This window comes from Maniola jurtina, chromosome 21, assembly GCF_905333055.1.
Source record: "Maniola jurtina chromosome 21, ilManJurt1.1, whole genome shotgun sequence".
NCBI classification, from domain to species: domain Eukaryota; kingdom Metazoa; phylum Arthropoda; class Insecta; order Lepidoptera; family Nymphalidae; genus Maniola; species Maniola jurtina.
Genome location: NC_060049.1, coordinates 4,883,428 through 4,907,920, shown reverse-complemented (window position 1 = coordinate 4,907,920; position 24,493 = coordinate 4,883,428). Strand labels below are relative to the sequence as shown.

Below are 24,493 nucleotides of genomic sequence, written 5' to 3'. Positions count from 1 at the left end.
ACAACAGCATAGAATGGCAAAAAAGCGGAGAATACATTAATAAGACAATTACAAGTAATAAATATCTACTGGATGACTAAAATCCCTACTCCGGCTGAAAAAACAGCTAATAATCCTCAAATGGAACAGATTTTCATCACACATAGCACAGAACCATACCTCGATTAAACAGGCTTTCGAATATATGAAACCACAATCTAATTGATCCATTCGTTTTAGTGGTACGATGCCACAGATACACACAGAAAAGCACCTGTCAACACTTTCCATATAATCAGTAATTTTAAGTTTAAGTGCTAAGTTGCATGTAGTTATCAAATCTATGCAATCAAGATTTGTATCCAAGTCGGGTGCCAACCTTCAAGTTGGAATGTTGGATGCTTTAAAACGTGATACAACAAAGCCTTGCGATCGTGAATACGATCTACTTTCAATGACGAATTCGAAATAACACGATGACTTTGACTACGATTGATATTTTAATGGACTAGGTGATGAATTTGGATGAACCTTCCCATATCTATGACAGTAGATAGAAACCATAACGTATTTGTTATACGTAAAACAGCAAATACAACTTCATTCAACGCATAAATCAGGGGAAAGTAGCTAGCGGAAGACCATCTGGCCAAAGAAGAAAATCGTGGTTCAAGGATTTACGCCAATGCAAAAGTACGGAAAGAATAGGCGGTCGTTACCCACACAGCAGCATCCTAGGTGCAAATAGCCCTAATGGTAGCCTACTGTAAGAAGAGATGATCTGGGTCTAGTGTAATTTAAATGTAACAAATGACAGTCTAAGGTGCAATCAAGGGTGCAATGCAAAGATGTACCGCAAAGCAATTTATCGCTCCGTTCGATGTCACGAAATTGGCATACATCCCTTCAAGTTAGCTCGCTTCCAACAGACTGACTTCAGACTGACAACACACTTATTACTTCTTATTACCTACCACCGCAGTTAAGAGGGCTCTCTCCGTCACTCGTTTCATACAATCGTATAGTTTAATATAGTAATCGTATAGTATAATTTCATTTGAATATTAAGCAACCAAAGTCCATGTAATTTTGCAGACATATTCTAGAAACTAATGTCTATGTCTGTGGTTTTTCAGATTTCTGTTAAAATATTCGGTTTCAAAGTTACGCGGTCGTAAAAATTTACATACAAATCTTTGAGCCCCTGTAATTTTAAAACTACATATTTTTAGAAAAATCTAAAACACCACAGACACAGATATTAGTTTCTAGAAAATGCCTGCAAAATTTCATAGACTTTGGTTGCTTAATATTCAAATGAAATTGGAACTACGATTGTTTGAAACGAGTGACGGAGAGAGCCCTGTTAAGATTGCAGTCAAGGGATATGTCATCAAATAAAAACATAATAAACGCACTTAATCACACTAATATTATAAAGGCGAAAGTTTGTGTGTATGTGCGTATGTGTGTATGTTTGTTACTCTTTCACGCAAAAACTATTTGGCTTTGGCTGTTTAGAATGAAGATAAATTATACCTTGGATTAACACATAGGCTACTTTTTACCCCGGAAAATTAAAACCTATATCCACGCGAACGAAGTCGCTGGTATCAGCTAGTATGGAATATTTCTAGGAAAAAATCGCTATTAACCGGGACTACCGATATTTATGACAAAATAATTTAAAAAAAAATCAAAAATGGGCTCCTTTATAAAACCATTTAAGTAGATAAATGGTTATTCTCTAAAATAAATGCAACGCTAACTGAATCAATTCACAGTCACTTAAAATTAAAAATGCCAAATCGGACCTCAAGGCTATAATCGGAGAATCAAGAACTAAGGTTAAATTTCACAAGCGATTGCATCGTAAACTATTACTATACCTAGTATGAATCAAGAAAACGTGTTTTTTTATTATGTGCGTCAGGCTCTGGGCTTCTGGGAGTATAGTATACGAATAAACATTTTTTTTTGCTGGATACGTAAAGATGGGACTTTCATATCACTAGAAGAGTCATCATTAGAAGAATGTTAAATATGCATGTGGAAGGAAAAAGAGAAGAGGACGACCAAAGAAAAGGTGGATGGATTGCGTGAAAGAGGATATGCGTATAAAAGGTGTAGATGATACGTTGATGGATGACGGAGAGTGGAAGAGGAAGAGATGTTGTGTCGACCCCACGTAGCATGGGATAAGGGCTGGAAGAAGAAGAAGGGTAAAGAAATACTTATCTAATAGGATTTATGAAACAAACGCGGGAAATCCGGATTCAAATTGTTGAATTACAACCAAAGCAAGAAATTCGATTTAAAAAAATATCATCACACTAATATTATAAAGGCGAAAGTTTGTGTGTATGTGTGTACATGTGTGTGTGTGTGTGTATGTTTGTTACTCCTTCACGCAAAAACTACTGGACGGATTGGGCTGAAATTTAAAATGGAGACAGATTATACCCTGGATTAGCACATAGGCTACTTTTTATCCCGGAAAATCAAAGAGTTCCCACGGGAATTTTAAAAAACCTACATCCACGCGAACGAAGTCGCGGGCATCAGCTAGTAGATAATATCCTGGATTAGCCACATAGGCTACTTTTTATCCCGGAAAATCAAAGAGTTCCCACTGGATTTCGAAAAACCTAAATCCACGCGGACGAAGTCGCGGGCGTCAGCTAGTGTAATATAAGCTATCGAAATTTCAAGAGCACATATTCATTAAAATAAAACACTCCAAGATTAAAAAAAAACAAAAAACATAGATACATTGTCTAATCTTCCCCTGTTCGCTAAAGTGGACAACGCAATCATCTTATTGCCGCTGAACAATATAAGTTGGTAAAAGGATTAACTGCCAATAGCTCGTGCTCGCAAACGGACAGACAGGAAGAAGCGACTTACGAATGATCAGACATTTCGAGGCCAATTTAAGGAGATTAAAGCTATTTTTGCCAACATTTGCTGAGTTACAGGTGATACCAATCGCCTATGTAAACTATCCATAATAATCTAGGGTGTTTTAGGGTTCCGTACCTCAAAAGGAAAAACGGAACCTTTATAGGATCACTGTTGTCTGTCTGTCCGTCCGTCCGTCCGTCGTGTCTGTCAAGAAAACCTAAGGGTACTTCCCGTTGACCTAGAATCATGAAAGGCAGATAGGTAGGTCTTATATCACAAGTAAAGGAATAAATCCGAAAACCGTAAATCTGTGGTTATGTCATTAAAAAAACTTAATTAAAATGTGTTTAAATTTTCAAAGAAAGATAACTATACCAAGTGGGGTATCATATGAAACGGCTTTACCTGTACATTCTTAAACAGATTTTTATTTATTTTTATGCATAATAGTTTTTGATTTATCGTGCAAAATGTCGGAAAATTACCCGAGTAGGGAACCCTCAGTGCGCGAGTCCGACTCGCACTTGACCAGTTTTAATATAATCTACAATTTGGGTAAAATTGGTTTGATTTTGTAAATTGACTCTTTTGTGCCACAATTTTGTGCTAAGTACCTACTGCAGAAAATAACGAAATCAAAGTTTGATCTAAGTTTGCAATTAACATTTAAATCCGCCATCTAACTCCTCGAAAAACATAACATTTATAAAAAACCGGTTTATTTTACCGGTTTAGCGCACGATAGTTAATAATACCTAAGTTGCAAAAGCTATGCAACCTTGAATTAAATAACGCATACGATGCTTTGCCACTAGATACCTATTACCTAGTCATGTTGCCTACAAGAGAATCTAAAAAAAAACGGCCAAGTGCGATTCAGACTCGCGCACTGAGGGTTCCGTCCTCGGGTATTTTTTCCGATATTTTGCACGATAAATCAAAAACTATTATACATAAAAATAAATAAAAATCTGTTTTAGAATGTACAGATAAAGCCGTTTCATATGATACCCCACTTGGTATAGTTATCTTTCTTTGAAAATTGAAACAAAATAGAATTTATACGTAAAGTTCTTTCATGTGATACCTCACTTGGTATAGTTATCTCACTAGGTAGACAGGCGACATCAAATGAGTCGCAGGGAACCGCTGGATTCAGGCGGCGCAAGACCGTGGCGTGTGGAAGTCCCTACAAGAGGTCCCTACAAGAGGTCTATGTCCAGCTGTCTATCTGTTGACAATGATAATGATGATGATGGATTTGTACAGTCTACGGTCTTTGTGCTGATTGTATCCAGCGGCTTGCTGCAAAATATGATTTCGTTTGTCCACTTGTCTTAGTGGGTGTACCAGTATCACACTTTCCGGTGTAGGTCACCACTCCAGCAATTTAGGGTTCCACAATTCCTCACCTCCATCGGCCGTTCAAGGGTCCATTTGTTCCTTTTGTCATTACTATTTTGTTCAATCTATTTTTGACGTGACAACGTCTTATAATTCGATAGAGCCGGCTGCACGCACGAAAAAACATGACTCATGCGGCGTTACATCGCTCTGAGGCGTTCCATGTAAGGCTTGAAGTGCAAGCGAGAGCGCGGAACGAGCGACAAAGAAGCACAATCGGCCTTTGTTGTCACGTTCAACTATTGTCAGTAAACCGACTTTACAGACAACCAATTTTTTTTGCAGAGATTGAGGAGTTATAATAATTGGTGTTATATTTTCTCTTTGCCATGCAATTCGTTCAGCAGCGTCGATTACTTTGGTTCGTCTACAGATCTTCATCTAAATATCTACCAACACAAAATCATGTCAATTGCACCGTCTCTTACACAATGTAATCATGCTATTGTTGCCGAACAATATATGTGGGTTAAAGGATCAACTGCCGATAGCTTGTGCTCACAGACACACTGGCAGGAAGGAGCAATTTACGAAACACAAGACCGAACAGGCTTCGGGGTCAATTGGACGTCGCGCTGCTCGTTGAGATCGATTTTGACGCTTGATGATTACTTCATACAGTTAATTTGGGTTTTCCTTGAACAAGTCTATTATTGATTGATTACTAAAGTGATCTTGTTAGTTGTTTTCGACTGATAACGACAAACCAAGAAGACGGATATTTCTCTCCACGAAAATTAAGACTACGATCTTCTTTCTGATCTTAGTATTGTTGATAAACTATGAATTAAACACTCTAGATTTAAAGAGGATAGTACTAACTACTAGGATGAAGTAAAGGCGTATTAAGCTTCAAAATTTGAGCCTGAGAAAATCGTAGCCCATATAAAAAGTTTGGTAGATATATTGATCTTTGAGGTCAATTTTGACATTTAGACACAGTCTGGCTTTGATGATTACTTCTTAAAGTTAATTTGGGTTTTTCTTGATCAAGTTTATTACTACTGGCATAGAAAATCTTTGAAAAAATTATACAGTTGCATTTTTGCATTGCGTTAGCTGACCATTAAAGATGGTGAACTTGACCGCATATTTGCGTCTACGCTTACCGGCCTGATTAGAAACTTGGGTGTTTATACTTACCATTTATATATAACCAAGCGATTTTTGCTAGGTTTGCTAAAGCAATGGCTTTATTACGACCAAACTTTAAAAACTTATCTTAAAATTTTTAAACCTTTATAAAGTAGCATTAAAAACTACACGAATAATTCAAAGTAATACCTTAAACTCACATAGAAAATGGAACTTCCAAAATTAATATGGAGGTTACATGACCAATATCATACAATCAAATAAATTCTTACGAAATAACCCTAAACATGACTTTTAAATTACACATTATATAAAATGTACAGCTACTTAATATTAATTTTATTCACTTTTAATAAGTTAAAAGTTAATTAGTGACATTCATAATCAGTATATATTTTAAAATTAATATATTAAGATTAACTTAAACATAAGATGGGTATTATAATCGGTTGGTTTGGCGCCATATTGTATCTGCTCCAAAAGGTCAGCAGTGTCGAAATGCTGATCATCTTCGAGTCAGGCATTACAGTCATAAATTGCACTTCATTACTTAACTCTAAAATATGACCTCTGGCGGCCATGGCTGTTTTAGGGTCATGACGTTAGGCTAAAATTGCAAATAATTTAAACAATAGCAAATTAGATAGGTACCTACCTACCTACATGTGTGATATCGAGTGAGCGAGTTTTAATTTGTAGTTTATAGTTTACTAGATGATGCCCGCGACTTCGTCAGCGTGGATTTAGGTTTTTTAAAATCCCGTGGGAATTCTTTGATTTTCCGGGATAAAAAGTAACCTATGTGCTAATCCTGGATATTATCTATCTCCATACCAAATTTCAGCCAAATCCGTCCAGTAGTTTTTTCGTGAAGGAGTAACAAATATACACACACACACACATACAAACTTTCGCCTTTATAATATTAGTGTGATTTTAGGATTTCAGTTAAGAATTTAACTATAGTTAACTGTTTTGATTATTATAATGGTAATGAATTTACAGACTGGTGAAATCCATAAAGAAGTTTTCAATTTTATAATTTATGCACAGAAAAACGCAGATTACTATTTAATTTTATAAGATACATTTACTAGTTAAAGACGATCATCAGCATATTATTATAGATGCGAAATGCATCCTTCAGGTGTAAAAATGCAAAGGACCGTTTAAGCAACGCTTAAGTTTATATAATTTCGTAAACCCAAATAAAAATTTCTTACATTGAAATGAAGTAGAGCGTAAACCATATTAAAATGACCAAAACTTGGTCAAGATACGGTTAAATAAAAAAAAAAACAATAATATAGAATGAGGTATAAGAAATATTAATAAAAGCTCTTGATTTTTCGCACAACCTGGAAGGTTAGAGAAAATAAACTTAAAGTTAACAGATATTTGGAATATAATATAAAGGTAGTATATTTTTAACCCCCGACGAAAGAGGGGTGTTATGAGTTTGACGTGTGTATCTGTGCATCTGTGTGTCTGTGTATCTGTGTATCTGTCTGTGTCACCGTAGCTCCTGAACGAATGAACCGATTTTAATTTAGTTTTTTTTGTTTGAAAGGTGGCTTGATCGAGAGTGTTCTTAGCTATAATCCAAGAAAATAGGTTCAGCCGTTTGAAAGTTCTCAGCTCTTTTCTAGTTTTCTTATAGAGGTTTTTGTGTCGGAGGTTTTTTAAATTTTGAGTTATTCTGATGGCCTTCATAACGAAAATTCATTTGAACTAGGCTTGAACAATAATCAAGCCCCTAACAACAAATGCCATAGAACTATTTTTTGTTTAATAAAGCAGCTGTTGGTCTATAAATAAATCAAGGATGCATCTTATAAGGCCAAATCCTTGCTCTATCCATCCGGCCATGCAAGTTCTGAAAAAAAAACCCATACCAAAGATGTGAAAATTCTTTTATTTTCGAATCCAATTAAATTGAAACGAAGCATTCAGTTCCCCGTAAAGAATATTGAACTACCTTGACTTAAGGTTACTTTAGGGTTTCGGAACAAGTAACCTGTCAGTCCTGCGGCATGGCTTCATAGAGATGTTTTTCCATAACAGGTCTTATAACCATTCCTTTACGTTTATATTCCTTTAATTCAATCCAAACTTAGTCATCACTTGCATACCAATCAAGTATTGCCTTAACTTTTTCACCGTATTTATATTCATACTCATCTTTTATGAGTAAAGTTGTAACTAAAGATTTTTGATATCCTATTTTAGTGTTCTCTACTTTTATTATAGACTAGAGGATGCCCGCGGCTTCGCCCGTGTGGATTTCGATTTTTTTAGATCCCATGGGAACTCTTTGATTTTCCGGGATAAAAAGTAGCCTATGTCCTTCCCCAGAATGTATTCCAAGTCTATACCAAATTTCATTAAAATCGGTTCAGCGGTTGGGCCGTGAAAACGTAGCAGACAGACAGACAGACAGACAGACAGACAGACAGACAGACAGACAGACAGACAGACAGACATACAGACAGACACACTTTCGCATTTATAATATTAGTATGGATGTGATTTTCGTGTAAACTAATTTCGGTACTGGGTCTACCGTAGAAGGAAGTTTCAAAAGCTTGTTATACCTTACAATGGGCAGGTTTCAAATGTTAGTTCGGCTAGTTGTCCGATTTTCGAGTTAAATCTTTCGTTTAGTTGTTTGAGATTTGGCAGGTGTTCACTGATTTTTAACCCCCGACCCAAAAAGAGGGGTGTTATAAGTTTGAGGTGTGTATCTGTGTATGTCTGCGGCATCGTAGCTCCTAAACTAATGAACCGATTTTGATCTAGTTTTTTTTTGTTTGAAAGGTGGTTTGATCGAGAGTGTTCTTAGCTATAATCCAAGAAAATCGGTTCAGCTGTTTGAAAGTTATTAGCTCTTTTCTAGTTACTGTAACCTTCACTTGTCGGGGGTTTAAATTTTTAATTTACACTTGTATCTTTTTAAATGGTTTGTTGAACTAGGCACCCTTTTGCCAGTCTGAGTCATAAAGTATTTATTAGTAGCTCAGACTGCTTGCTATGAAACCGGTTCCCTTGCCCGTTAATTAAGCCTCTCCATTTTTGTACCCGTCCCTAAGAATGGCTAACAACATAGTACTAACTAGCTGTGCCCGCGACTTCGTTCGCGTGGAATAATGACTTTTCGGGCAACATATACTCTGTACGTTAAAAATGTTCGCCGTTATTCTTTAAATTGACATAACTTTTTTATTTATGAACCGATTGACATGAAATAAACACTAAATGTTAAGTGAAGCGTACTACAATATATTAGTGAAAACCGTATCTAAATCGAATAAGCCGTTTCTGATATTAGCGTGCACAAACACACAAACAAACAGACAAAAAAAATAAATTACAATTTCGGGTTCGGCATCGATATAATAACAACCCCTGCTACTTTTTTTTTATATATTTCCATTGTACAGACACCACTTTTCTACAATTTTATTATATGTATAGATTTAAGGATTCCGTACCTCAAAAAGAAAACGGAACCTTTATCGGATCACTTTGTTGTCTCTCTGTCTGTCTGTCCATCTATCCGTCTGTCTGTCTTTCGTGTCTGCTTGGTAAATTTTTGGTCAGTCAAATTTCTTTGGTCTGATCTGGTGGGATGGTTCTGCCGTAGACGCTATTTTACCAGCAAAGACGTACCACCAAGTGATAAAGCGTTTCCGCTGCCGTCAAATGAAAAAGGGCTACTTAGAAGGGGCTAAGTAGCCCTTTTTCATTTGACAGCATCATCACTTTACTGACATCGTCAATTACCAAGACCACAAGTCAAATTATTTGTTCGATTCTGACGATTATTTCAACCCATGTGTCTTTTTTGTTGGAATATATCTAATTACTCATTACATTTTTCGGCATTGTTCAAGAATACTTCTTTGATGAACAAAACACTGGCATTGTTTTCATGTCAATGTTTGGATTTCCACACGGTCGTTACTTCATCAACCAAATCGTCTTCAAGTTGGTCTCGAATTACAAAAAACATTAAATTTTCAACGAAAAAAAAAGATTCCGACCAATTGAGAACCTCCTCCTTTGTTGAAGTCGGTTAATCATCTTAGGTAAACAATATTTTCTAGATGTAGCAACAACTGGTCCAGGATTCAGAGCACGTCAGGCCATTAATCTCATTTATCATAACAGCGATCAAGTTAAACATGTTTGTAGTCCATTCATGATAACAATGTTTACAAAATGTTCACAGTTTCTAGATTCTGTTCCGTGATGGGGATTTGATTTTAAAACGTTCATACAATATGTATACTTGCGTTGTTTTAGTCATGTTTCATTCAAAATGGAAACCTTATCTCTTGTCATTGTATATCTTGGTAGTAGTAGTTTTCGAAATTGAATATACCTATTACCATAATACCATTTACGTACATATCTATCTACAATATCAAGTGTAGTCTTATCTCCTTCACCATACGATCTGACATATGACCTTTTATTCAAATGATCCAGTATACTTAAGTTTATCTACACTTCTTACAAAATCTAGACATGTGGCCTAATTGCGACATAACAGCGCATATTAGTCGATTGTTCTGGATTACGCTACGCTGACTCAAGTCAGTGATCGATTTAGGAGCTCCTAAGGTCTTTTACATGTTAAGCTGTCGGTCCTGGATTATTATCAGCAGGTTCTGATAGTAATCGTAAACATTTTAAGCCTCAATAGCCCAACGGTTACAGGAGTGGACTGAAATCCGAAAGGTCGGCGGTTCAAACCCCACCCGTTGCACTATTGTCGTACCCACTCCTAGCACAAGCTTTACGCTTAGTTGGAGGGGAAAGGGGAATGTTTGTCATGGTTAAAATGGCTTATATTCTTTTTTTTTAAATAATTTTTCTCTCTCGTCTGGCTTTACAAATATTAGCCAATGTCAAGGTTGTAGTTATTTTCAAGTTAGGGAAACTACATAAGTATGGAATTCATCTGTGCCGGCGCTCGCCGACACACGCGCAGCACCCCTTTAGAGCGCTTCCCAGTCAGTTCCACCACCAAAAACACCAGTAAAACACAAAACCCTGGCCGGGTTTTGTGTTTTACCGGGTTTTAACAAAAAAAAACACTCCAAAAACACACATACACACAAAGAGAGAGAAAGAGAGAGAACATACAAAATCTGCACTTTGAAATCTTTTGCTGTAAGTATAGGTATCGATCAAGATCAAAACATCCACTCTGTTGCAAAAACGCCTTCAATTCAAATTGACAGGACTCTGTTAGCCTAACTGAATACAAAAATTATGATCTGAGCCTGTTTCTTATCCATGACTTTATTTTACTTGCTTAAAATCTTACCAATTAGATATTTCATTGTGATCATAGTGTATGTGAAAATGAACTAATTCCCATAATATTGACAAACTCTCTAGATTTCTTAACTGTTTACATTCTAAGCTTAATAGTCGATAATGCAGTCTATTATGACTCTTAAATAAGGGTAACATACATACCCTTAAGGTGCACTACGCGGGCGGACTCTTAAATAAGGGTAACATACATACCCTTAAGGTGCACTACACGGGCGTGCCCGCGAAATTCAAATTTAATTGGTTTTTCGCAATTTGTAAACTAATACGTACGACAAAATAGGTTTATGGCATTCTAATAGCGCCAATGGCAGTATCATCTCCACAGGTTTATATAAAATCTTTACTTGAAAGCTAAGTAGTCAGTTTAAGAAATTAGAGTATCGACTAATTTGTGAGTAACTCACCTCAAATTCACTATTTTGACTAATTTCTTAAACAGAACACTTTCAAGTAGAGATTTTTATATAAACCTTGCACCTTAACAGGTCATGCACTGAGTGTTATTAAAGGTGATTTGAAAATTGTTACAAGCAACTGCGCTATTAACCAATCAACTACCACCTGTCTAGTAACCTTGCCCTACTCACTGTAACACAGACCTAGATAATGTCGCTGCTTGTGCAGATTGAAGACACCGATAGCATGCCGTCTCTATTTGTTTTGTATTTAGGCTTCAAACCGACTTCAAAAACCATAAACTCTAAAAAGTAAAAAGTATTTTTGTTTCTGCACGTGTAATGTATGTATGAAGTCGAGCAAGCATAATAAAAGAAACTAGAAATCCAAGTGTGAAGCTCGATATCATTAATTTCAAAGAATCCTTTATTAACTAGTGGAACTTTAATAAGATCATAAAAAGGAAATAATTTCTTAACAATAATTATTTTAAGAGAAATAAATTCTGTTGCTTGTTGTAATAAAAAAAAAACTTAAAAATAACTTGTTTTTGTTACTTTTAGATACTTGTCAGATATTGTGATCGGAATCTGGTCTAGGCCGGTATCTTAATTACCTCTTTTTCTTACAATCGAAAAAGCTATTTATTTGATGTTTATAATTCTCAGAGGAATCGCAATTGAAAATAACCTATTTTCAAGCCAAATGATTCAATGTTTTGGCAAAAAAAAAATGTAGCCTTATTGCCCACGAAAAATCTTACATCATTGCATGATCTTGAAGGCATGAAGGTTAAAGATAAGTGCTTCTAGAGATTTTTTTTAACCCAAATACAAGATTAATGTTTTTCGGTTCCGGCTGACGTACCTACTTTAGTCTAATTCCATCACGATTCACGATTTACGAATTAGTTCTTGATATAAGTATTGTGATCAGGTAATCCTTTTAAATAAAGCCTTGGCTCTCAGTAAACTTCCCCTCTTCCATGATTATTAGACAGAAATAATATAATAAAGAAATATAAGGTTGTCTGGAAGAGATCGCTTTAGCGACAAGGCTGCCTTTGCATGCTACAGTTATTAGAAGACCCTTGTATGTTTATCGATATGTTAATAGCCTAGACTCTTCGATTTTGGAATTGGGACACACATCTTTCTGTTTACTTCCTCGCGATCTTTGCTTTCCCAAAGAATACTTTTATAAGAATCTGAAGATAAACCACAATTTCTTACTAAAGTGTAAGTAACTAGACTCTAAAATAAGTCATGGCTTCAATACTTAATCTGTGCTAGAACCTTTAATTTAATTCCTTACTTGACGACCTTCTTGACCATCACACTACTAATATTATAAAGGCGAAAGTTTGTATGTGTGTGTGTGTGTGTGTGTGTGTGTGTGTGTGTGTGTGTGTGTGTATGTGTATGTTTGTTACTCCTTCACGCAAAATCTACTGGATGGATTTGGCTGAAATTTAGAATGGAGATAGATAATATCCTGGATTAGCACATAGGCTACTTTTTATGCCGGAAAATCAAAGAGTTCCCACGGGATTTCAAAAAAACCTAAATCCACGCGGGCGAAGTCGCGGGCATCGGCTAGTTATTAATATAATTTTATAGTTATTGTTTATAAGTAAGCATGTAGTTTTTGATGCAGTCTAGCGGTTTTTGTAACGATAAATATTTTACTTTTTATGACGTCCTCACAAGGTTATTTAATAAGAAAGATGAGCAAATGATAATATTATACGTAAGGCCGCCAGCTGCCATATTTTTGAGTATTTATTACAATTACTTATTCATTTATACGATACTTTATTGGCTTATCTCAATGTTATTCACCAAAAGCTCATTTTCATAAAGATAAAATCACACTAATATTATAAAGGAGAAAGTTTGTATGTGTGTGTGTGTGTGTGTGTGTGTGTGTGTGAGTGTGTGTGTGTGTGTGTGTGTGTGTGTGTGTATGTTTGTTACTCCTTCACGCAAAAACTACTGGACGGATTGGGCTGAAATTTAGAATGGAGATAGATTATACCCTGGATTAGCACATAGGCTACTTTTTATCCCGGAAAATCAAAGAGTTCCCACGGAAATTTTAAAAACCTACATCCACGCGAACAAAGTCGCGGGTATCAGCTAGTACACGATACTATCTCGTGGTATCATCTCACGGTATCATCTCCTTACTTCATGTAGGATTTAAGTTTTCTACTTTGATTTGAGAGCCTTGATCACAATGATCACTGTACAACTGTTTCATAATTCCTAAATTAACAAAGTTAGGCTTCGGCTTGCACCAGGTTAAACAGAAGTTTCAGTAAAACTTTACTGGATATATCTAATCACACTAATATTATAAAGGCGAAAGTTTGTATGTGTGTGTGTGTGTGTGTGTGTGTGTGTGTATGTTTGTTACTCCTTCACGCAAAAACTACTGGACGGATTTGGCTGAAATTTGGAATGGAGATATATAATAGATAATATCCTGGATTAGCACATAGGCTACTTTTAATCCCGGAAAAACAAAGAGTTCCCATGGGATTTTAAAAAACCTAAATCCACGCGGGCGAAGTCGCGGGCATCGGCTAGTAACTTAATAAGCATTTAAGTACTGCATAGAAAGCATAAAATTATTAAGGATTACCCTTCAAAATCTACTTAGATACAACACTATTCATACCAAACATAAAATTCTGTTAGTTACTAAGCAAAATCGTTCTCGCAATTTTTTTATCTGAAACAAGGCTCACTAGTTTGACCTCTTGCAAAAAAAAATTCTTCGATATTATGCTGTCAGAAGAGCGAGACGAATTAAACGGGTTTTATTTATTCACTAGCTGATGCCCGCAGCTTCGCCCGCGTGGATTGGTCAGATCCTCTGCAGCATCAGGATTGAGGAGTTGGACTCCAAATTTTTTTTGAAACAATGTCGCAAAGTTCCTCTATCGATTAAAAAAAAAATGACGCAAATCGGTTCAGAAATCTCGGAGAATTCGGTGTACATAGGTAGAAAAACACAACTCCCTTTTTGAAAGTCGGTTAAAAAAGTAGCCTATGTTACTCCCTGGTCAATCCTCTACTTGTCTGTGAAAACCCCGTCAAAATCGGTCCAGCCGTTCCGAAGATTAGCCTTTTCAAACAGACAGACAGACAGACAGACAGACAAAAATTTTAAAAACGTGTGATTCAGTGTTGGTATAAATAACCATATGAGCTTAATATGAGGTAGTTATTTCGAAATTACAGACAGACACTCCAATTTTATTTATTAGTATAGATTGTTTATAGCCTTGGAGTTCCAAAATCCTGAGAAAAAATAATTTAGATAAATCAACCGAACAATAGGAGTAAATATCAGATAGACAGGACAGGTTGTGAAACGTATCACATAGATTGTTTACCACACCTACTTGCAAGTCAGGTGGTTAGGTACTGGTTATGTAAGTGCAATTCGGTCAATGTCTCATAGTGCCAGTTGCTTTGCTTTAATTGGTGCATTTTCGCAACGCTCTACTATCTAGGTTCGGCCATCATGGTGTTTTGCTTCATTTTGTTTTGTGTAATGCACGTGTTCTTACTTTTCGGACGCGATTTTGTTACGTGATAGAGAAAGAGCCAGCGAGTGTCAGACCTTCGTTATTTTATAAAAGCTGAAAGTTTCTACGCATATTGTCCCCATTACAGGGAGGAACGATCAGCAAGTTTCGACTGTTCCGAAAAAATATTAAAAAAAACCGGTCAAGGGCGAGTCAGACTGGAGCACCGAGGGTTCCGTAATTGGGTATTTTTTCGACATTATGTTCGACATAAATCAATAACAGCTATGATGCATAAAAATAAATAAAAATCTGTTTTAGAATGTACAGGTAAAGCCCTTTCATAATATAGTAGGTATAGTTATCTTACTTTGAAAATGGACGGATAGACTGATGGACGGACAGACAGACAGACAACAAAGTGATCTTATAAGGGTTCCGTTTTTGCTTTTGAGGCACGGAACCCTAAAAATTAGACTTTATACACTGACGTAAGAATTTTTGCGCCTTTGTCACGTGTTATCTCCCAAAGCCACCATGATACAATTTTCATAGTCACTCATCGTTCCTCCCTGTGTTGGGGACAATACGCAGAAAAACTTTCAGCCTTTATAAAATAACGAAGGTCTGGCTCTTAGTCCATAATATTATTTGGAAAAGATGGGACACCTTGTTTTCCTATTTTATTAGTTTGTGTGTTTACTATGTGGGCACGTTTTGCTATTATTGTTATTTGATTTGTAACCTCGCTTAGTGACTTTTTCTTTTAGTCGGATTTTGTACTTCTCATTCAGATTTTTGTGTTTTTATGTTTGTTATTAACCCGAATTTTACTAATTAATATCTTTAATGTTTACTAATACTTTGATGTAATATTATATTTAGCTTTCTCAGTAGGTACAGATAGACTAATTTCAAATAATTCATAATATAAATAACGTTACCTACTATGTAGGTACCTATTTTGTTTCACCATTTTTTAATTTTAACTTACTGTCGGGGTGAAAGTATTTTTTTTTTTCACACAAAAAATCTAAAATATTGGAATCGTATTATACTAATATTTAGTTGTCAGATAAGCCACAGCAAGTCTGTGATTGTTACATAATCCCGCATTGTTTTGTATGGATAATTGTCGATTTCTAATAAGCATTTTACACGCAACAATAGGCAATGTGTGTTGAATTGATAATAACAGATACAGTTATGTACCTCTACCTACCTACCTAATATTAAAAAAAGTCATATCGATACATTGTGTTCGTCATAGAATTCATTGAAACATTTTAAGCTTCAAATATTGAACTAATATTGAAAAGAGGTAGTAAATGTTAGTTTGTGAATAGGGGGTAATCCCTCCGGAACTAGTGATCTGATTCGGAAAGATCTTGCCTGATCTACATTATTCTCGAAGCTTCACTATCCGTATAATGAATGCGAAAGTGTGTTCGTTTGTTCTTTAATCACGTCGCAACTGAGCACCGGATCGACTTAATTTTTTGCCTGATTTTCCAACATAAAAAGTAACCTATGTCCGTCCCCGGAATTAGGCTAACTCTGTACCTCATCAAAATCGGTTAAACTGTGGAGCCGTGAAAAGCTAGCAGACAGACAAATAGACAGACACACTTTCGCTTTTATAATATTAGTATGGACTAAAGATTTGTAAAGAGAGATCACAAAAGATTTTTGGTGGCATTGGTAGTAGTTATGGCTAAAACTGCGCAGGCGTCTTGCATGACATAACGTACTATGTCCTCATTCGTAAAGGATTTACATTGAGATGCAAAAACATGCATCTTTATACAGTAAAAGAAGGACAAGGTTTCTTCTTTGCACAATTTATTTTTTAGCGGTTTTTGTTATATCGTATAAATTAAGTATGTTATTTATTATTCTACTATAGGTGGGCCGAGTGAGCTCCTATATATTAAACCAATGAAAGCCTCGAGAACTTTGATGATACTCATTGATTTAATGATTAGAGTCTAATCTATTCTACGTAGGTTGATATAGGTACATGGTCCCATAATGACGGCCTAACTATGTCTTTTCAATTAACTTTTGACCATCGCTAATCTATATCCCTTTATAAAAGTATGCAGAATCTTTGTCTTGGAAACAAACTAAGAAGCCAAAAGTATACAGAATCTTTGTTTTCGAAACTAAGGCCGCTTGCAATTCTTCGTCGCTGTATCCCCCAAGAAGTCCTGCTTCTTAAGGAAAAGAAAAGAAAAGTTTACAGTGGGAAAAATTGAGATAATGTTAGTAAGTACATTATGAGTATGTACTTACATTAAGTATTTACATAGTAAAGTAGAAGAAAAGATTAGTGGAAAGTAGTAGGTACCTAAAGTACCAGGAAGTTTTACCACGTTTTACGTACTGTTCTATTGGTATCTTACCAACATCGTAAAACTGTGCTACCAATAAGGAAATTAAGCACACGACAAAGAATGAACAAATACCAAAAGATTTTCCTGGAGACGATATAATAAGCCATTTTCCTAGAAGCCTTCGTGAATCGAGATTTTAAGCTTGTCAATAAAATACTTATTTATTAATAATGCTTACTTACTAAGTATAGCCTTATTTTATCTTGATTCTGTTTTACCTCCTTTACTTTTATCACCTCTAAGGTTAGCATAAAGAAAACTCGGGCGGAAAGACAAGTGCTGAATTTTGTTAATTCACATTTATGGATTTAAACTTCAATGCAGTAACTGTTTTGATCTCTGCATTTTTGCAGTGATATCTATTGTTTTTTTAACCCCCGACCCAAAAAGAGGGGTGTTATGAGTTTGACTTGTGTATCTGTGTATCTGTGTATCTGTCTGTGGCACCGTAGCCCCTAAACTAATGAACCGATTTTAATTTGGTTTTTTTTTGTTTGAAAGGTGGCTTGATCGAGAGTGTTCTTAGCTATAATCCAAGAAAATCGGTTCAGCCGTTTGAAAGTTATCAACTCTTTTCTAGTTATTACTGTAGCCTTCACTTGTCGGGGGTGTTATATATTTTTAATTTACACTTGTATTTATTAACTACAGTTATTCTTAGCTACTGTTAAGTACCTGCCTACCATGTCAACATAATTATTGCAATCTCATTTTCTCACTAGCTGCGTTGCACTGATTCTTTTTGCATTGTATTTGCGAACAAGTTGCAGTTCAAACTTATAAATTGTATTCATAGACAATATCAAATGTTTTTTTTTTTTACATTATAAATTCTGTAGTACTTACACCTACCTACGTATTTAATTCAGGAGATGCTTTATGACGAACTGAAAACTGATTTAGACAATAATCATCAAAATTTTAGTTACCAAGGAATATTTTCCTAACGAATATGTACTTATTATTACGAAATCCCGGTTTGATCCTGAATGGACGATAATATGTCTTTAATAGGTTATTATGTGATGTGAGATGAAAGAAAAATAGGCGATTCATAGACTACCTAGCGTCAAATATAGGAACATTTGACGCCTGCCAGTGACGTCGAAGCCTCGAGATTTTGTTATAAGTTCCCTAACTGTCGCGAACTGTAATATCATGGATGAATGATTACCCCCACCTGTAGATATGGGTAATATACCTACCTCCTCTACGGTCTAATATGTACGAGTGGTGGAATTATACGGTTCATCATTTTCATTACTTACCTTTATCATTTTCGATGTCGCATCAATGAGGCACTAAATTATTGACAGTGTAACTTTACTCAAACCGTTTCACTATACGTCGAGTTTGAATAATAATTATTACCATTTTTAACCCCCGTCCCAAAAAGAGGGGTGTTATAAGTTTGACGTGTGTATCTGTGTATCTGTCTGTGGCATCGTAGCTCCTAAACTAATGAACCGTTTTTAATTTAGTTTCTTTTGTTTGAAAGGTGGCTTGATCGAGAGTGTTCTTAGCTATAATCCAAGAAAATCGGTTCAGCCGTTTGAAAGTTATCAGCTTTTTTCTAGTTACTGTAACCTTCACTTGTCGGGGGTGTTATAAATTTTTAATTTACACTTGTACGATGAGCGTGTGATATAAATTGCATCATCGTGCAGGTTATAAACTCATGATTCGCTAAAGACAATGGTATTTTCAACATGATTCAATTATCTAGATATTTCAACTTATAGCAATCTCTATCATTATTTACTGCAACATGCCGAGTAACAGTTTAACAGTAAGTAATGTGGGGTAAATGTGCTTCGTTGCATTGAGTTATTTACCCACGCTCCCGGCTTCTATTGCTAAACTTATCAGCTGATGAGAACGAAGTAATGCGTTAATCTAACTGTTTTATCATTGTTTATATCTTTTATTGTTCTCTATAAACAGTAATTTAAATTACCCCTGCACGTCACCCGCGCTATCCCGCACCGGGTTACCGCGGAGGCTGTGAGGCTGGCGGGGCGTCCCCACCCTGATTGCCATCTCGACCTGTATTATTAACCCCCGACCCAAAAAGAGGGGTGTTATAAGTTGGACGTGTGTATCTGTGTATCTGTCTGTGGCATCATAGCGCCTAAACGAGTGAACCGATTTTAATTTAGGTTTTTTTGTTTGAAAGGTGGCTTGATCGAGAGTGTTCTTAGCTATAATCCAAGAAAATCGGTTCAGCCGTTTGAAAGTTATCAGCTCTTTTCTAGTTACTGCAACCTTCACTAATCACTTGTCGGGGGTGTTATAAATTTTTAATTTACACTTGTAAAGAAAAGTAACCTATGAATATGTCATATATACTAAAACAAACCTGTCTCTAATCTATTGATACTCGTAATAGAAAGAGAGCCATTGAGCATGACTTCAAATTTGGCTCTACATACCGACGTTGCCAAAGTCAAAGTAGGCTCTATAGTCATCAGCTAGCCTTATATAGAGTCGTGGCAACCCCGTCGTTTACAAGTTTAAGGTTTGTCTGACTGAGGGTTGCCTTGCCTCGATACAGAGTGATAGGTAGATTGAATATAATAATTAGGCCGCACGAGAGCTTTTATAACGTCCGTTAAAAAAGCGTACAAATAGAACAAATGCATTCCCAAGTATCTGTTCACACGTCAACGCTTTTTTAACGCGCACTTTCGGCCGTATTCACAATCATTACTATGAGGTCTCACAGTGCGCTCGAACACATAGTGTAGATTCCACCAATCAGATCATTGTAAATTAACGTGATATAGTCATCTGATTGGTGGAAACCTACACTGTGCGTTCGAGCGCACTATGAGATCTCATAGTAACGTTTGTGAATACGGGTGCTTGTATTTTCAGCGCAACGCCGGGTTTTAACGCAACGCTTTTTAACGCTTGTGCGAATTAGGGCTAAGGGCCGTTAGATGCGTTAGAAGCTTATCCGTCAATCACAATAATGACTGGAGACTAATGACAAAATGGAATTACAATCCGGGTATCTTTAAAACAAGAGTGAATAGGCACCTTCTAGGTAAACGCGTCCCATCTTAGACCACATCATCACTTTCCATCAGGTGTGATTGTGGTCAAGCGCTTGCCTATAGTGAATAAAAAAAAAAGACTAGTGACTGGAGACTAATGACAAAACTGACAGTAAAACCTATCATCTAATCACCAATGAACCTCAGAGCTTTGACCGTTAGTCACCTAAAGAACACGGAACAACATTCTATACCTACGACTCCATCCGGAAAAGCATGAGCGTGTAGATTTCCCATTCCAGTTTCCATGTCAATTGTAACGGTAGATCCTATGATCTAGGCTTCAAACTGATCTCGGGGATCGATTTCAACTTCCCTTCACTTGTAGGTAGATTAGATACTAACTAAGTACGTTACCCAATAAATTGTGGCCGCAAGGACATTTTAATTTGTTTTATTTTTTAAACATACTTACTTAATATGCACGACTACTTTTTAATTACAAAAAAAAATTGCCTTTGCAAAGGTTGATTATTTTGAATGTGCAGTCCGATTTTTTTTTTCTTTATTTTTAAGTTCCTAAAGTTTGGACACACTATACTAACGCTACGAATTACGAAATGGCATGCAAGCCGCGCGTCACATGACTTTATTCTACCAATAATTTGAATAAATTTTCAAAATTTTTGACCAATTGCAACCACAAGTCTTAGTGTAAATTAAAAATTTATAACACCCCCGACAAGTGACGGTTACAGTAACTAGAAAAGACCTGATAACTTTCAAACGGTTGAAACGATTTTCTTGGCTAAGAACACTCTCGATCAAGCCACCTTTCAAACAAATAAAACTCAATTAAAATCGGTTCATTAGTTTAGGAGCTACGATGCCACAGATACTTTTTGGGTCGGGGGTTGAAAATTAGTTCACTCTGGCAATGCGCTGATCGTTTTTTGACGACTTCCCTGGCGTAGTGGTAAGTGCTGTGGTCTTATTAGTGGGAGGTCCCGAGCTCGATGCCCGGCAGGGGTTTGGAATTTTATAATTTCTAAATCACTGGTTACCACCCTACCGGCGAAGCGAATTAGCGTTGGTATTATGCCGTGTAGAATTTGCCTTGTTAAGTAGTTTTAGTATTTTACAAACCCGCAATGTATAGCGTGCAAAACTCGGGTCAACCTACGACGTGGCTTTGAACCTGAGTGGCCTATTGACGTAACGTTCGTTAACATCTAGCGTCAGTCAGATGTTTTATTTGCAATATATAGTAACTTTTAAAACCAGGATTTTTCAATTTTTTTTTAGCGTTCTTGTTACTACTCGTATATTGAAGGACAAAATACCTATACATTGCAATTTAATCAAGCATTGCACCAAATAATGCCCTCGAACCACATATTGCATCGATACAGTGAAAGGATAGAGTAAATTGGAGTGACTGAGGCCTATGTACATAATTGTACTAGTGGTCCAAATAAACGTGTGAACGAATTACTTATAACGTACAGACTTTATGGCCGTAAGAAAAGAATGGATTGTGTGGCAACCTTACCTTCGAACGTGGGGATGACGTCCGAAAAGTTGATACTTAAGTAATTTAAAAACTAAAAAAAACTTTTTCAGTACGCACAATCTGCCATTTTGATTTTTTAAGCATTTTGTCCAGTGACACTCGCGCCATCAAGACTAATCTGATGACGTATCATTTATTAAAATCGGTTGAGCCGTTGAGTAGTTACGAGCGGACGTATGTACATACAGGTCAAACATATAATTTTCCTTTTAGACTTCTCGTTTCGTAGAAACTCCTGTTTTCAATGTTTCCTAGACGTGCTATACCAAATAATAATACTGCAGTTAAGTAAATTTAAGATTGCAAGAGTTTAGCTTGCACTCCGTGATTGATTTTGGTAAAAACACCTCAATAATAAATAAATAATTCATCTTGCGTAAGTAAACAGAAATGTTAATTACCTCACGTACAACCAACCTAAGGACCCTGTTTAACCAATTGTATATAAAGTTTTAGATAAATAAGTAATTTCGTAATTTCGACACGCTTTTGTTATCTTCACTTCGTATGAATAAAGTATAATTATACCTATAGGATTTTGTGTTTTAGTGTTTATAATTTTTTTTTATTTCTCTAGTGTGTTTCCGAACCCCCAGGGCCCAGACTCCCAAATCGGAGGTCGACCTCTTTACTAGGCTACTGGGCTTTTACCATCATGCGAAGGAAGCTCGCTTTCTTTGGACATTTACAAGAGGAGGACAATTCTCATTCCTAAGATTAGTGTTGGAAGGAAAAATTGCAGGCAAAATAGCTCAAGGTCACCAAAGACGCAAATCAACAATTTGCGATAATCAACGATATTTAAAGGAGGTGGACAGGGCTTAGTCCCCGAAATTGAAAGAGATTCGGATGATGATCGCCAAACTTTGTTTTGAAGAAGGCACGCGAAGGTGATGATAGGCTATTGAAATCACTGCAATAATTAAAAGATCATTCTACTACTAATATCCAGGATGTGATTAGCAACACTTATTTGTTCAAATACACAAATCAAATATTTGCTCCAACTTGCAACCTTGCCAAGTGCAAAACAAACACAAAAGAGGAAGACACGTCCGACTTCCGACCTTGGAGTTTGTAAGTGTATTTGTCACGTGCCACTTATGACATAACTCCGTAACTTGTACGAAAATTGATGCCATGGCAATTTTCATACCGCATTTCGTACACAACTTATGTATACCAGTTAATGTAGGTATATCTATTCAATTTTATAGTACTAGGCAGTACTAGGCATAGATTTATACCTAACTATTCTAATGTATAATTTTTCCAGCAATGGAACTTTGGGACTTTAGTAAGTAACGATGCAAACTAAGGCTCGGTGTACACGGAACATGGTTACAGGATGGACACATATTATCCCAAACATGACTATTCTATGATGGCCTACGTAATAGGCCTACAATAAGATATGTCACTAACCATTTCTACCGTGTCTAATATGCTAACCTGGAAGAGGTATGAACGTTTTATATACTCATACTCTTTATCAGGCATGAAATATGGTCAAATCTTCAAAATTAAATATTTACCTATGTAAGTGTTTGTGTGTGTTTTACCTATTTAAGTAAATGTGGCAAAGATTCTATTTAGTACTTAAGTACCAAATACATAAATACGAATCCCAAACTAAAATCTTCTTGCTTATCAATAAAATCTAGAAATCCCGATTAGGGCTTAGAATTAATGTGTACCTAATAACCTGCTTGTAATTCGAGAGAGATAGAAGATTAAACATAAGTAAGTACCTACATAAGGTGATTTATAAATAATATCTATAATATAGATATTATTTACTATTTAGCAATACTCTAGTTTACCAATACCTTAACTATACAGACATATTTAGTTATGAATAGCCCTATTATTCGGTCAGTTACTTTCACTTCTACATTTAAACATAAACAAAATTTTGCAATATCGTAATGCCTTGTTACCACTCTAGATTATATCCAATTTAGCAAGTGCCTACCTTAACCTATTCTACGAGATATGACAATCTGTGAATATTATTAGGCACCAAGCATACAGCAATCGGTATAAAAACTTTTCTTATATTTTAATAAGTACCTTCACCTTGTTACTACTCTAGAATTAGACTATATCCAATCTAGATTGATATCATCCGTCCACCTAATGTAGGGTCTGCCGAAGCTGCACTTTCCGATGCTAAGTTGCCATTCCAACATCTTGGGATCCCAGTATCTATGCGCCTTACTACTTCAGCTTTGCAACCAATATACCTCAATAGGAATGCCAGTAATTCTGCTGATCTCCTCATTTCTGACTTGATCATGTAGAGAAACTCCGAGCTCTCTCCATAACCCGCTGAGTGCCTTAATTTTTAAGTGACGGTTGATATTCCTATATTTTTTTGTAAAAATATTCTTCATAGAACTAATCAAGAGTGTATTGGCCTTTAGGTAACAAATAATAATAGCATTTAACTCATAGTCCTAATTTATCATTTCTTGTAACTAAACCGTTCTTCACGACAACGCCTAACATTCATGGCACACACTATAATCGTGATAATGTTTGCATATTTGATACTATTACAATCTATGGTGTACGTATACCCAGCCATAGTGTCACAATGCAGTAAACCCCATTTCAATGAGCATTCATCTTAAGCAGTGTTTTCTTCACCCTGAAAACTTGCTAGCGAAAGGAATCGGGATCTACTATACAATACCCGGTAGGAAATATTGTTCATCGACTTTTGGAAAGAGATAGCGTTTTCGTAGAGCGCGAGCGTTGTCTCTGTCGTTGAGAGCGACAAAATGTCACATAGGTATGAGTGACAGAGACAACGCTCTACGAAGCCGGAATCCCTTTCTGAAGGTCGATGTACAAT

At 36.1% G+C, this 24,493-nt stretch overlaps 1 protein-coding gene across 3 annotated transcripts in view; it reads left to right on the top strand.

Annotated features, from left to right (window-relative positions):
• LOC123876072 (torso-like protein) overlaps positions 1–24,493 on the top strand; it is a 56,397-nt gene that overhangs the window by 9,932 nt on the left and 21,972 nt on the right. For 2 of the 3 annotated variants that reach the window (XM_045922201.1, XM_045922202.1), the window contains exon 1: positions 21,493–21,528. The exons of the other annotated variant lie outside the window; for it this stretch is intronic. In XM_045922201.1, the coding sequence (XP_045778157.1) occupies positions 21,508–21,528 (21 nt within the window). In that variant the 5' untranslated portion in view covers positions 21,493–21,507. Of the gene's footprint in view, positions 1–21,492; positions 21,529–24,493 lie in introns of those variants that run through there. 3 annotated transcript variants of the gene reach the window in all.